Below are 14909 nucleotides of genomic sequence, written 5' to 3' on the forward strand. Positions count from 1 at the left end.
TACTGGTTTCTTAAGGTTGGTCCATTGCATGGTATATTTCTATAAAGGTATATGTTTCATGATGCAAAGGCAAAGACATACATGTACAGAGAAAGCTGAGGTAATAAATAAAGTAAAGCATAAATTGATACTGTAGAATTACCATGACGGATATAAGTTACTCTGATATTAAGACCATTTAAAGTCTTTAAAATTTTCACAAGCACATAGTATGCACAGAGCAAGCTTCAAGAAAGGACGTGTACTTTTAATATTAGGATAATTTTTGACATTCTATCGTAATGTAAACATTGCAAGATGTATTCAAATTGGCAAACAAAGCAAATAATGTAATTTGTGCTCTTTTGAAAACTTCAGAAATACTGAGTAGTCCCAAAGCAGTACACAGATGTGATGTGAACAGCAATGCCTGCCCTACTTAACATAAAGATATTTCATAGTTAACTATTTATTGATGAAAAGAGGCATTCCTTTGACTATCTTCCTGACACAATGATTTTATGTAAATTTTACTGAACACTAGTACAACAGTAATATGTAATATGTTAATAACCAAGAAATATATAAGATACTATAATGAGTTGAACTTTCAAACCAAAATATTTCTCATTCTCCCTGACTATGAACAGCTGGGTCTCCTTGCTAAAAGTCTGTTTCACTTCAGCTAAGGTCTAGTGAGTTTTCGGTCTTGTCCCTGGTTTACGAGGTGGAATATTGCTGGCATGGTGCATAAGTAACAACCCACTGATGATCAGGACAGTGCCCATCCACCAAAGGCTTCTTACAACCTCACCAAATAGCACCTGACCCAGAATGGCCTGCAAATATAAGGTGTAAATAAGCATTAATATGATTCCTTCATTTGGGATATAAAATATAAGATGTTATTTGTACATAGGGTGTATCTCACATCCTAGCCCAAGTAGCCTTCGAAGGTTCTCACCACACACTTCAGTCTGATATAGATTAACACTTGAACCCTCCATGGTAATGACAGGGACTTGAAAAAATCTAGCTTCATATTTTCTCTCTGCACTTATGGGTGTGTGTATTCTACATCTTAGCCCTGGTAGTTCACAAAGATTGTCATGATACATACAAGTTATGATATTGAAAAAAAATCCAACAAATAAATACAATGGATGAATCTGCTACCATTGTATGAATGAATTTTGTGTGAATACCATGCTTCCTGGCACTTCCTCGCTGATGCAGGAGACAGCGATCAAGCAAAATAAATAAAATAAATAACCATGAATGTACTCAGCAGGCAAGACAAACAAATGAAACAAACACTTAGACTAATCGAATGATTGTGCTAATTTACAAATGTGCCACAAATCAGTGACTTGCATTACTGGTTGGGTGAGATAAAAGTATATATAGGTGAGACATAATGCCACAGCCTTCAAGGACATGATTCAATAGTCAATCATGGGACAAGTAATCCATCAACTGCATACACAGAAATAACATGAGTAAAACCAAGTTACATTTCTAACATGTTATCACCAACATCATATTCCCTAAAATCATACACATCCTGAACACATGCTTAGTATTACAGTAAAACAAGAACTTTCACATCACACGTAATATTCCTTACATTTTTAATTGGAGATGGAAGGGAGGTGAATGCAAAAGTTTTGGAAAGAGGGGCAAGTATGCAGTCTGTTGGGGATGAGAGAGCTTGGGAAGTGAGTCAGTTGTTGTTCGCTGATGATACAGTTCTGGTGGCTGATTCATGTGAGAAACTGCAGAAGCTGGTGACTGAGTTTGGTAAAGTGTGTGGAAGAAGAAAGTTAAGAGTAAATGTGAATAAGAGCAAGGTTATTAGGTACAGTAGGGTTGAGGTTCAAGTCAACTGGGAGGTAAGTTTGAATGGAGAAAAACTGGAGGAAGTAAAGTGTTTTAGATATCTGGGAGTGGATCTGGCAGCGGATGGAACCATGGAAGTGGAAGTAAATCACAGGGTGGGGGAGGGGGCAAAAATCCTGGGAGCCTTGAAGAATGTGTGGAAGTCGAGAACTTTATCTCCGAAAGCAAAAATGGCTATGTTTGAAGGAATAGTGGTTCCAACAATGTTGTATGGTTGTGAAGCGTGGGCTATGGATAGAGTTGTGCGCAAGAGGGTGGATGTGCTAGAAATGAGATGTTTGAGGACAATATGTGGTGTGAGGTGGTTTGATCAAGTAAGTAATGTAAGGGTAAGAGAGATGTGTGGAAATAAAAAGAGCGTGGTTGAGAGAGCAGAAGAGGATGTTTTGAAATGGTTTGGGCACATGGAGAGAATGAGTGAGGAAAGATTGACCAAGAGGATATATGTGTCGGAGGTGGAGGGAACAAGGAGAAGTGGGATATCAAACTGGAGGTGGAAAGATGGAGTGAAAAAGATTTTGAGTGATCGGGGCCTGAACATGCAGGAGGGTGAAAGGCGGGCAAGGAATAGAGTGAATTGGATCGATGTGGTATACCGGGGTCGACGTGCTGTCAATGGATTGAATCAGGGTATGTGAAGCGTCTGGGGTACACCATGGAAAGTTGTGTGGGGCCTGGATGTGGAAAGGGAGCGGTGGTTTCGGGCATTATTGCATGACAGCTGGAGACTGAGTGTGAGTGAATGGGGCCTTTGTTGTCTTTTCCTGGCGTTGCCTCGCGCACATGAGGGGGGAGAGGGATGTTATTCCGTGTGTGGCGGGGTGGTGATGGGGGTGAGTAGGGGCAGAGTGTGAACTGTGTGCATGTGTGTATATGTGTGTGTCTGTGTGTGTATATATGTGTGTATGTTGGGATGTGTGGGTGTGTATGTTTGCGTGTGTGGACGTGTGTGTGTGTGTGTGTGTGTGTGCATGTGTGTGGGGGTGGGTTGGGCCATTTCTTTCGTCTGTTTCCTTGTGCTACCTTGCAGGCGCAGGAGACAGCGACAAAGCAAAATAAAAATAAATAAATATTTTTAATTGGAGATGGAAGGACGGAGTGAATAAGATTTTGAACACCCGCGGCCTGAACATGCAGGAAGGTGCACAGACAAAAGAGAGAAATGGAGCAACGTTGTACATGGGGGCAACAGGCTGTCAATGGACTAAATCAAGGAATATAAAGTAGCTGGGGAAACCATGGAAAGGTCTATGGGGCTTGACTGTGGTTTATGTGCTTTACACATGTCAGCTGGAGGATGGATATGAGCAAATGCGACTTTCCCTTCATCTGTTCCTAGTGCTATCTTGCTTATGTGGGGACAGTGAACAAACATGAAAGACCAAGCTGTTCGACAAATACGACAAATAACTCCTTCAAACCATCGCCATACACAAAATGTTTTTATTGCATCTCCTGCCCTATTCAATTCTCTCACTTCATCTATTTATCTCTTCCATGGTCTATCATCAATACATCTATATGCCTACACATCAAGCAAGACATGCAGTGAATACTTCATACTAGCCTTGCCATTCTGGCGAAATATCATCATAGGTACTCGCATGTAAGCACTGCTCCTGGCACCCTATACTATATTACTATACAGTATATCCTTGTCATCTGCCATCCATTATCCATGGCCATACCATCCAACAAGACTCATCCATGCACCTTTTATCTAACATCCTAATTCCAAGAGCACTATGTGTTAAGTCCAAGAAGACTAATCCATGCACCTTTTATCTAACCTCCAAATTCCAAGTACACTATGTGTTAAGATATCTTTACTGCCATTATTTCTAACCTACAAATACTCTCCTATGAGGAACTGAGACAGCACTTAATCATGTTTTACCTCAGGATGAAGGTAAATCCATGAGAACTTACCCTTTTACTCATAATTAAACTTGGAATTAATCATTTCTAGTTTACCAGAACTTAAAGTCCATAAAGTAAGCTACCCAGACCTACGACGTTGCAGCATGGAGTTTAACCTTTCATTTCCAGTTTGGTCTCCCTGTTCTCCTTGTTCCCTCCACTTCTGACACATATAAACTCTTTGTCAACCTTCCCTAACTCATTCTCTTCAAATGTTTAAACCATCTGAGCACATTCTATTCTGTTCTATCAGCCACACTCTTTTTATTACCACATACCTCTCTCAACCTTTCATTACTCACTCAATCAAACAACCTCACACCATATGTTGTCTTCAAACATTTAATTTCCAAAATATCCACCCTCCTCCACAAACCCTTATCTTTAGCCCATGCCTCACATCCATACAATATTGTCAGGACTATTATTCCTTCAAACATACTAATTTTTGCCCTTCATGATAATGCTCTCTCTTTCTACGCATTCTTCAGCACTCCCAGAACCTTTGTCCCCTCCTCCATCCTATGACTTACTTCCACTTCCATGGTTCCAAGGTCTTCCTGAAGCAATACTGATTTCAACAGTCAGCAGGACTGTTTCCCAGCAGATGATGGTTACCCATTCGGATGCCTTGGCGTGTCACTATCTGATTGGATCACTTGTTCTGCTGCCTCCACCTGTTCAAAATGATCTCTGCTGCCTGATGTGACCAGCAGATGAACTCAGACCTTGTGTTAACATTGTTCTTAATCCCGTCCTCTAGGTAACCTCTCACACCATCACTAAACAGTCAACGCCAAGGCAACTACAGGCGAGTGACAAACCGTTTACTGATAGCTGAGAGCTTAACTAGAGGAAAGGATTAAGAACAACATTTACACAAGGTCTGGGTTCATCTGGTCACATCAGGTAGCGGAGATCGCTTTGAACAGGTAGAGGCAGCAGGACAAGTGGTCCAATCAGATAGTGACATGCCAAGGCATCTGACCAGGTGACCATCACTTGCTGGGGAGCACAGTCCCACCAAATGCTGGAATCAGTATCTCCCGAGGAAGACTGTTGAACAGTCGAAACATTGGGTATGACTCAGCTGTAACCTATTTGTTTCCATACCATCCAGTTTTCCACATATCTCACCATGTATTTTTCATATTCATTATACTTTGATGCTGTCTCCCGTGTTAGCGAGGCAGCACAAGGAAACAGATGAACGAATGGCCTAACCCACCCACATACACATGTATATACATACGCGTCCACACATGCACATATACATACCTATACATTTCAACGTATACATATATATATACATACAGAGACACATACATATATACACATGTACATAATTCATACTTGCTGCCTTTATTCATTCCTGTCACCACCCCACCACACATGAAATGACAACCCCCTCCCCCTCACACGCACATGAGGTAGCACAAGGAAAAGACAACAAAGGCCACATTTGCTCACATTCAGTCTCTAGCTACAAAGGCCACATTTGCTCACATTCAGTCTCTAGCTGTCATGTATAATGCACTGAAACCACAGCTCCCTTTCCACATCCAGGCCACACAAAACTTTCCATGGTTTACCCCAGACACTTCGCATGCCATAGTTCAATCCATTGACAGCACGTCGACCCCGGTATACCACATCGTTCCAATTTACTCTATTCCTTGCACGCCTTTCACCCTCCAGCATGTTCAGGCCCCGATCGCTCAAAATCTTTTTCACTCCATCCTTCCACCGCCAATTTGGTCTTCCACTTCTCGTTCCCTCCACTTCTGACACATACATCCTCTTTGTCAATCTTTCCTCATGCATTCTCTCCATGTGACCAAACAATTTCAAAACACCCTCTTCTGCTCTCTCAACCACACTCTTTCTATGACCACACATCTCTCTTACCCTTTCATTACTTAATCAAACCACCTCACACCACATTTTGTCCTCAAACATCTCATTTCCAACACATCCACCCTCCTCCATACAACCCTATCTATAGTTCACACCTCGCAACCATATAACATTGTTGGAACCACTATTCCTTCACACATACCCATTTTTGCTTCCCAAGATAATGTTTTCGCCTTCCACACATTTTTCAATGCTCCCAGAACTTTCACCCCCTCCCCCACCCTGTATATATATGCACATATTCCAATATCCAAAACACTTTTGGTCCCAGGCATTTCAAATACGGAATACTCAACCTGTACAAGTTTTGATCAATTTAATCCTTTAGATGATCTATACACTTACAGTGTACCTCAGTGGTAGAGCATCTGGCAACAAACTGAGAGGTTCTTCATTCAGTCCCAGGCACCCTTCCAAGAAGGGTTTGGGTCTAGCTCTTCCAAAAGTTATTCCATTTATACCCTCAGCTTTTCCTTTCTTTAACAGCTTTCATGCTCTTCTTACTTCATCCTTTGTTATGTTTTCTTCCCTTATATATCTGTTCTCTTTCTTTACCTCTAATACTAACACATTTCTTTCACCTCCATTTCCAGTCAATAACTTAAAATACTCACCCCATCTCTTCCAGTCTTCATCCTTTGTCACTACCATTCTCCTAGACCTGTTGAACTAACTTGCACTCCTTACACATACTGCTCTTTTTATATATCTTATATGTACTTCTCTTTTTATATATCTCATTCAAGAATAATTTGTTAATCACCTTTAAATTCTCATTCATACTTCTTTTAAGATGTTTATTTGCTTTCCTTTCTATTAATGAATTCATATTCTCAATTGTCTTTTTTCTCTCTGTTCAACATTACTTTCAGATAGATTTAGCTTCTTGCTTCAAATTCTTTCCACCTCCACCAATTCATATAAATCTCCATTCTACCATTCTATACCACTCTTTCCACAACATATATATTCAATGCCACTCATTTTCATGGTAGCCTCTAATAATGCATTTTTTAAACTGCTTCCACACCACCTCAGTCTCACATTGTACTGTTTTGTATCCCCACAATTTATTCTTTAATTTTCCTTAAAAGTTAAGTTTCCTCTCTTAGACTGCATATCATATACACTACCTATCATGCTCCTTCTTACCAGAAACAAATTAATCATGTTCTCATCCACCCAGTGTTCACTACCTGTAACTGTGTTCTAATACTGGAACAGAAAAACATCCTACCGTAAAAAAGAAGTTCGCAGCAGTGTTGGTAATGGTGGCCTCAAGTGATGTGGAAGAAAATCGCAATGATTTGGTAAAAGTTGTCCACATAACACAGTTGACACCAACCATCAAGGCAAAGAACAGTACCCTCAGCACAATTGTATACTGAAATAAATGCAAAAATAAGATAAAGAACCTGCGGACATTATCTTATTTTCACATGATACAGCACATTTTACAGCTTGAGTGAATTACTCTTATGCTTTTGAAATCACTGTACATTGTGATGACCAGTAACAAGTACATTGTGATGACCAGTAACAATCTTGAATATTTTCCACAGGTTGAGCCAGATTTTTATCATGTATGCAAATTACAAAGGCCATAAGCTGTCATCACATTATCTACATAGGCATAAGTTTGCAGATCATATACATCAACTATAATTCCTTGTGTCATACATAGTCCACAAGTATACCCTTTCCATCCATGTGAGCATTACCCTACTAAAGTGCAAGAGCTCAAAAGTATTTATTTAACACTGAAAGGATGAATTATCTAGGATGAAAATTTCTCGCTAAAAGAAAGAGACAACATAGGTAAAATGTTGACTAGACATTAGCCACCACAAAATACTGTATGCATTCTAGCAATGAAGACCCAATGACAAATGTGTCTCTACTAAGACTTCTCCATGCTATAACCAATACTGTATCATACAATGAAGCAGTTACCTTTCTCTTTTACCATCAAGAATGCAAACATATGAAATGTTTTCTTAATCTGCGATTTAACACAAGTTATAAGGCACATGGAAAAACATGAAAGAAAATACATTAGGGGAAATGGGCAATAACAATGTTCATAAACCTAAAAAGAGCTTCAAGAAATGTTGACATACCATTAAGTGTGAATGCAGAGTGAATGTTGCCACAATGAAGCAGCAGAATAATATAAAGAAATTTCCCTTTAGAAACTGAAAGTCTACAACAATAACAACATCAAAGGTTGAGGAAAGAAAGCACAGCTTTCTTTGACTTGTGCTTCAAACTGAAAGAGTCATGTGTAGTTGCCCTTGACAAATCTAAGGCTTTTGACAGGGTGTGGCAATCTCTAAGCTCCCCTCTTCTGGCTTCCCTCCCTCACTTTGCTCCTTCATATCTAGCTTCCTCTGTAGCCAATCTATCTCATTGTTGATGGATCAGCCACCCCTCTTTTCTCCATCAAAAGTGATGTCCCTCAAGGTTCTGTTCTGTTCTGTCCCCTAAACTTTTTCTCCTTTTCAATGATTTCCTCTCCTCCACAAATAATCCAATGCATTCATACAATGATGACTCAACACTGCATTCATCGACATCCTTCAATTCTACTCACTCTTCTCTCACTCAATCTGCATCTTGTCTTGACACAACTTCCTCAATAAACTCATACCTGGACAGTGTATCTCAGTATGGTACACAAAATTTTGTTTAATACCTCCAAGACCCAGTTTCTGTCCATCTCTCTATCAAACATTCATAACTCTTGTCTCTCCTTGGACAGTTCCATAATTCCACCTCTGGACTCAATGATCATACTTAGTATTACTGTAACAATCATTCTTTCTTGGAAGCCCTACATTACAGGAATTGTTAAGTCTGCCTCTAAGGAACTGGATGTCCTGTTCAGACATCCAAACTTCTCTTCAGAACAGTTACTCCATTCATGCAAGGAAATGATTCGTCCTTGTATAGATTACTCCTCTCACATTTGAGGTGGTTCTAGCTCAGCATCCTTACTTGACAGAGTTGAATTGAAAGCAGTCCACCTTATTAACTGTCCCAGGATAACTTCCAAACTTGACTCTCTTGCCCTGCACTGCAGAGTTGGTTCACTTTCCCTCTTTTATGGGAATCACTTTGGTTTTAGCTCCCAAGAGCTGGCTGCTTGTGAGCCCCCACCAATAACTAGACCAAGCAATACCCAGCAAGCTGTTGCATCACATGATTATAGTGTGGCCATCAGCAAGTCAAGGGAGGGGCGTTTTGATACCTGCTTCTTTCCCAAAACCTTGAAGCTGTGGAACTCTCTACCTTCTCATGTCTTTCCCAATAACTATGACCGGGCACATTTCAAAAGAAAGGTTTTCACTTTCTCAAAAATATTCAAATACTTTCCCTTAGCCTTTTCTTTTTTCATTTCATAATTCTATTTACATTTCAATCAAGGCCCAGCCTTGATGTGGACTTTTGTCTGTCACTGGAGCCTAGAAAAAAAAAAATAATAATAATGAAATTTTCAGGCAACGATGATGTATAAGCTATGTTTGCAATTAGGTGACTGGGATGGTATTTGACAAAGCACAGGATCAGTCTACACACCGTACCCTAAAATCATGCATGTGGAGTAAAATTCAAAATTAGAAATCCTGCATTGAAAATGAAAATATGGTGCTTTTACAAAATGTGGTGTAATCAACAATATCAACAACATTAACGAATTTCAAAAATGTTGCATTAACTCGTGAAACTAAGTTCCTAAGGGTCTGCTCTTTACTTACTTGATCACATATAGTACTTATATTGTTTGCAGTTGTAACTTCCTCTTCATTATGGAACAGTAATAGGGCTGTTTCACAAAGATCTTGAGCTTCTGTACTGGCCATAGCATACTTCCCACATAGACTTGCTGCTGCAGCCAGCAGCCCAGACATCACAGCATACATCTGCCCACGCATCATTGACCCACATAAGCCTGACAACATGGTGCATCTTTATGATGTGATGGCTTCGAAACCATATTCATCATATACTATCAAACTAATGATAAATCATAAAGTTCAGAAAACCTCTAGTCACCCTACATGGCAATTTGGCAATTCAAAATTTTTAAGAGAACATACAAGAGGCTCCTTAAATCATACTGACAATCTCATTAAGCCTTTTACTGCTGCAAAGAACTGAATGCCAAGTAATTTGGTCTCCCACTTCTTGTTCCCTTCAACTTTGACACATATATCCTCTTTGTCAATCTTTCCTCATTCATTCTCTCCATGTGTCTAAACCATTTCAACACACCCCCATCTGCTCTCTCAACCACACTCTTTTTATTACCACACATCTCTCGTATCCTTTCATTACTTACTCGATCAAACCACCTCACACCACATATTATCCTCAAACATCTCATTTCCAACACATCCACCCTCCTCCGCACAACCCTATCTATACCCCATGCCTCGCAACCATATAACATTGTTGCAACTACTATTCCTTCAAACATACCCATTTTTGCTCTCCAAGATAACATTCTCGCCTTCCAAACATTCTTCAATGCTCCCAAAACCTTTGCCCCCTCCCCCACCCTGTGACTCACTTCTACTTCCATGGTTCCATCCACTGCCAAATCCACACCCAGATATCTAAAACACTTCACTTCCTTCAGTTTTTCTCCCTTCAAATTTACCTCCCAACTTATTTGTCCCTCAACCCTACTGAACCTAATAACCTTGCTCTTATTCACATTTACTCTCAGCTTTCTTCTTTCACACACTTTACCAAACTCAGTCACAAACTTCTGCAGTCTCTCATCCGAATCAGCCACCAGCGCTGTATCATATATATATCTTATTTATCATTATCATACTTAGTCGCTGTATCCTGCGTTAGCAAGGTAATGCAAGAAAACATGAAAGAATGGCCCATCCCACCCACATACACATTTATATACATATACGCCCACACACACACATATACATAAATATACATATACAGACATATACATATAAACACATGTACATATTCAAACATATCCCAGGGGATAGGGGAGAAAGAATACTTTCCACGCATTCCTCACGTGTCGTAGGTGACCAAAGGGGATGGGAGTGGGGGCTAGAAACCCTCCCTTCCTTGTATCTGAACTTTCTAAAAGGGGATACAGAAGAAGTAGTCACGCGGGGAGTAGTATGCATTGGATTATTTGTTTGAGGAAAGGAACCTGGATGTTTTGGCTCTGAGTGAAACGAAGCTCAAAGGTAAAGGGGAAGAGTGGTTTGAGAATGTCTTGGGAGTAAAGTCAGGGGTCAGTGAGATGACAAGAGCAAGGGAAGGAGTAGCACTACTCCTGAAACGGGAGTGGTGGGAGTATGTGTAGTGTAAGAAGGTAAACTCTAGACTGATATGGGTAAAACTGAAAGTGGATGGAGAGAGATGGGTGATTATTGGTGCATATGCACCTGGGCATGAGAAGAAAGATCATGAGAGGCAAGTGTTTTGGGAGCAACTGAGTGAGTGTTAGTAGTTTTGATGCACGAGGCTGGGTTATAGTGACTGGTGATTTGAATGCAAAGGAGAGTAATGTGGCAGTTGAGGGAATAATTGGTATACATGGGGTGCTCAGTGTTGTAAATGGAAATGGTGAAGAGCTTGTAGATTTATGTGCTAAAAAAGAACTGGTGATTGGGAATACCTGGTTCAAAAAGAGAGATATACATAAGTATATGTATGTAAGTAAGAGAGATGGCCAGAGAGCGTTATTGGATTACGTGTTAATAGATAGGCGCATGAATGTTAATGTGATGAGAGGTGCAACTGGAAGGATGTCTGATCATTATCTTGTGGAGGCAAAGGTGAAGATTTGTAGAGGTTTTCAGAAAAGAAGAAAGAATGTTGGGCTGAAGAGAGTGGTGAGAGTAAGTGAGCTTGGGAAGGAGACTTGTGTGAGGAAGTACCAGGAGAGACTGAGTACAGAATGGAAAAAGGTGAGAACAAAGGACATAAGGGGAGTTAGGGATGAATGGGATGTATTTAGGGAAGCACTGATGGCTTGCGCAAAAGATGCTTGTGGCAAGAGAAGCGTGGGAGGTGGGCAGATTAGAAAGGGTAGTGAGTTGTGGGATGAAAAAGTAAAATTATTAGTGAAAGAGAAGAGAGAGGCATTGGGATGGTTTTTGCAAGGGAAATAATACAAATGACTGAGAGATGTATAAAAGAAAGAGGCAGGAGGTCAACAGATAGGTGAAAGAGGTGAAAAAGAGGGCAAATGACAGTTGGGGTGATAGAGTATCATCAAATTTTAGGGAGAATAAAAAGATGTTTTGGAAGGAGGTAAATAAAGCGCATAAGACAAGGGAACAAATGGGAACATCAGTGAAGGGGGTTAATGGGGAGGTGATAACAAGTGGTGGTGATGTGAGAAGATGGAGTGAGTATTTTGAAGGTCTGTTGAATGTGTCTGGTGATAAGAGTGGCAGATATAGGGTGTTTAGGTCAAGGTGGTGTGCAAAGAGAGAGGGTTTGGGAGAATGATTTGGTAAACTGAGAAGAGGTAGTAAAAGCTTTGCGGAAGATGAAAGCCGGCAAGGCAGTGGGTTTGGATGGTATTGCAATGGAATTTATTAAAAAAAGGGGGTGATTGTATTGTTGAGTGGTTGGTAAGGTTAATTAATGTATGTATGACTCATGGTGAGGTGCCTGAGGATTGGCAGAATGCTTGCAAAGTGCCATTGTACAAAGGCAAAGGGGATAAAAGTGAGTGCTCAAATTACAGAGGTATTAGCTTGTTGAGTATTCCTGGGAAATTATATGGGAGGGTATTGATTGAGAGGGTGAAGACATGTACAGAGCATCAGATTGGGGAAGAGCAGTGTGGTTTCAGAAGTGGTAGAGGATGTGTGGATCAGGTGTTTGCGTTGAAGAATGTATGTGAGAAATACTTAGAAGAGCAAATGGATTTGTATGTAGCATTTATGGATCTGTAGAAGGCATATGACAGAGTTGATAGAGATGCCCTGTGGAAGGTATTATGAATATATGTGTGGGAGGCAAGTTGTTAGAAGCAGTGAAAAGTTTTTATCGAGGATGTAAGGCATGTGTACGTGTAGGAAGAGGAAAGTGATTGGTTCTCAGTGAATGTTGGTTTGTGGCAGGAGTGCGTGATGTCTCCATGGTTGTTTAATTTGTTTTTGCATGGGGTTGTTAGGGAGGTGAATGCAAGAGTTTTGGAAAGAGGGGCAAGTATGCAGTCTGTTGTGGATGAGAGAGCTTGGGAAGTGAGTCAGTTGTTGTTTGCTGATGATACAGCGCTGGTGGCTGATTCAGGTGAGAAACTCCAGAAGCTGGTGACTGAGTTTGGTAAAGTGTGTGAAAGACGAAAGCTGAGAGTAAATGTGAATAAGAGCAAGGTTATTAGGTACAGTAGGGTTCAGGGACAAGTCAGTTGGGAGGCAAGTTTGAATGGAGAAAAACTGGAGGAAGTGAAGTGTTTTAGATATCTGGGAGTGGATTTGGCAGCAGATGAAACCATGCAAGTGGAAGTGAATCATAGGGTGGGGGAGGGGGCGAAAGTTCTGGGAGCGTTTAAAAATGTGTGGAAGTCGAGAACGTTATCTCGAAAAGCAAAAATGGGTATGTCTGAAGGAACAGTGGTTACAATAATGTTATATGCTTGCAAGGTGTGGGCTATAGATAGAGTTGTGCCGAGGAGGGTGGATGTGCTGGAAATGAGATGTTTGAAGACAATATGTGGTGTGAGGTGGTTTGACCGAGTAAGTAATGAAAGGGTAAGAGAGATGTGTGGTAATAAAAAGAGTGTGGTTGAGAGAGCAGAAGAGGGTGTTTTGAAACGGTTTGGTCACATGGAGAGAATGAGTGAGGAAAGATTGACAAAGAGGATATATATATGGAGGGAACGAGGAGAAGTGGGAGACAAAATTGGAGGTGGAAAGATGGAGTGAAAAAGATTTTGAGTGATCGGGGCCTGAACATGCAGGTGGGTGAAAGGCATGCAAGGAATAGGGTGAATTGGAACAATGTGGTATAACAGGGTCGATGTGCTGTCAATAGATTGAACCAGGGCATGTGAAGCATCTGGGGTAAACCATGGAAAGTTTTGTAGGGCCAGGATGTGGAAAAGGAGCTGTGGTTTCGGTGCATTATACATGACAGCTAGAGACTGAGTGTGAACGAATGTGGCCTTTGTTGTCTTTTCCTAGCGCTACCTTGCACACATGCGGGGGAGGGGGCTGTCATTTCATGTGTGGCAGGGTGGCGACGGGAATGAATAAGGGCACACAGTATGAATTACGTACATGTGTATATATGTCTATGACTGTGTGTGTATATACATGTGTACATTGACATGTATAGGTATGTATATGTGCGTGTGTGGACGTGTATGCATATACATGTGTATGTGGGTGGGTTGGGCCATTCTTTCGTGTCTGTTTCCTTGCGCTACCTCGCTAATGTAGGAGACAGCGACAAAGTATAATAAATAAATAAATATACACATTCATACTTGCTGCCTTCACCCATTCCCAACGCTACCCCGCCACACATGAAACAGCACCCTCCTCCACCCACCCACGCGCACATGAGGTAGCGCTAGGAAAAGACAACAAAGGCCACATTCATTTACACTCAGTCTCTAGCTGTCATGTGTAATATTCTCTGATGAGATTGTGAGCACAATGATACTGCCCTGCTAAAGGCAACTTTTCACTCACAGTGCAACCCATGCAGAGTCCACTAACACCCGATGCAGATGCATATCTCTGTATGTATAAAAGCCATAAGTTACAACTATATTCTCTGAAAGCCAATGTATACTAAAAATCATCACAAATACTCTTTGGGATAATAAAACCACTCCTATGAATGGCCTAAATTTGGATATCTTGAAAGGGATAAGTTTTGGGAAATATTCTCTGTCAATTGGTCTGAGCCCAGATTCTTAGTCTGTTTAACTTTTGGTTAAGTTTTCAAAAATTCCCTTGAAAGAATAATGCAAACCAATTTATGAACTGTTAGAACAACTGGTAGTATGTGTAAGGATATCTTTCTGCAGATTCTTACCCAAGACTTGTACCAGGTATTAAGTTCTGCATAAGCATCAATATAATTTTGTTTAAGAACTTTTCCTTGCAAAGGAGTCTACATTTTCTTGCTAATGGTAGTGCACCCTTGGGTTGCAGGTCTCATTCTTAGAATGGTAACCT

The 14909-nt window shown here is 40.6% G+C and overlaps 1 protein-coding gene across 5 annotated transcripts in view; it reads right to left on the bottom strand.

Annotated features, from left to right (window-relative positions):
- Positions 1-256: 256 nt before the first annotated feature.
- The window catches only part of LOC139756698 (transmembrane protein 42), a 39540-nt gene continuing 24887 nt past the window's right edge, over positions 257-14909 (bottom strand). For 4 of the 5 annotated variants that reach the window (XM_071676359.1, XM_071676356.1, XM_071676358.1 and 1 more), the window contains 3 exons: positions 9474-9667; positions 6953-7099; positions 257-818 (listed from right to left, as the gene is read on the bottom strand). In XM_071676359.1, the coding sequence (XP_071532460.1) occupies positions 672-818; positions 6953-7099; positions 9474-9653 (474 nt within the window). In that variant the 5' untranslated portion in view covers positions 9654-9667 and the 3' untranslated portion in view covers positions 257-671. The remainder of the gene's footprint in view (positions 819-6952; positions 7100-9473; positions 9668-14909) is intronic. The other variant, XM_071676361.1, reaches the window with a different exon arrangement.

The sequence above is a fragment of the Panulirus ornatus genome, chromosome 23 (assembly GCF_036320965.1).
Source record: "Panulirus ornatus isolate Po-2019 chromosome 23, ASM3632096v1, whole genome shotgun sequence".
NCBI classification, from domain to species: domain Eukaryota; kingdom Metazoa; phylum Arthropoda; class Malacostraca; order Decapoda; family Palinuridae; genus Panulirus; species Panulirus ornatus.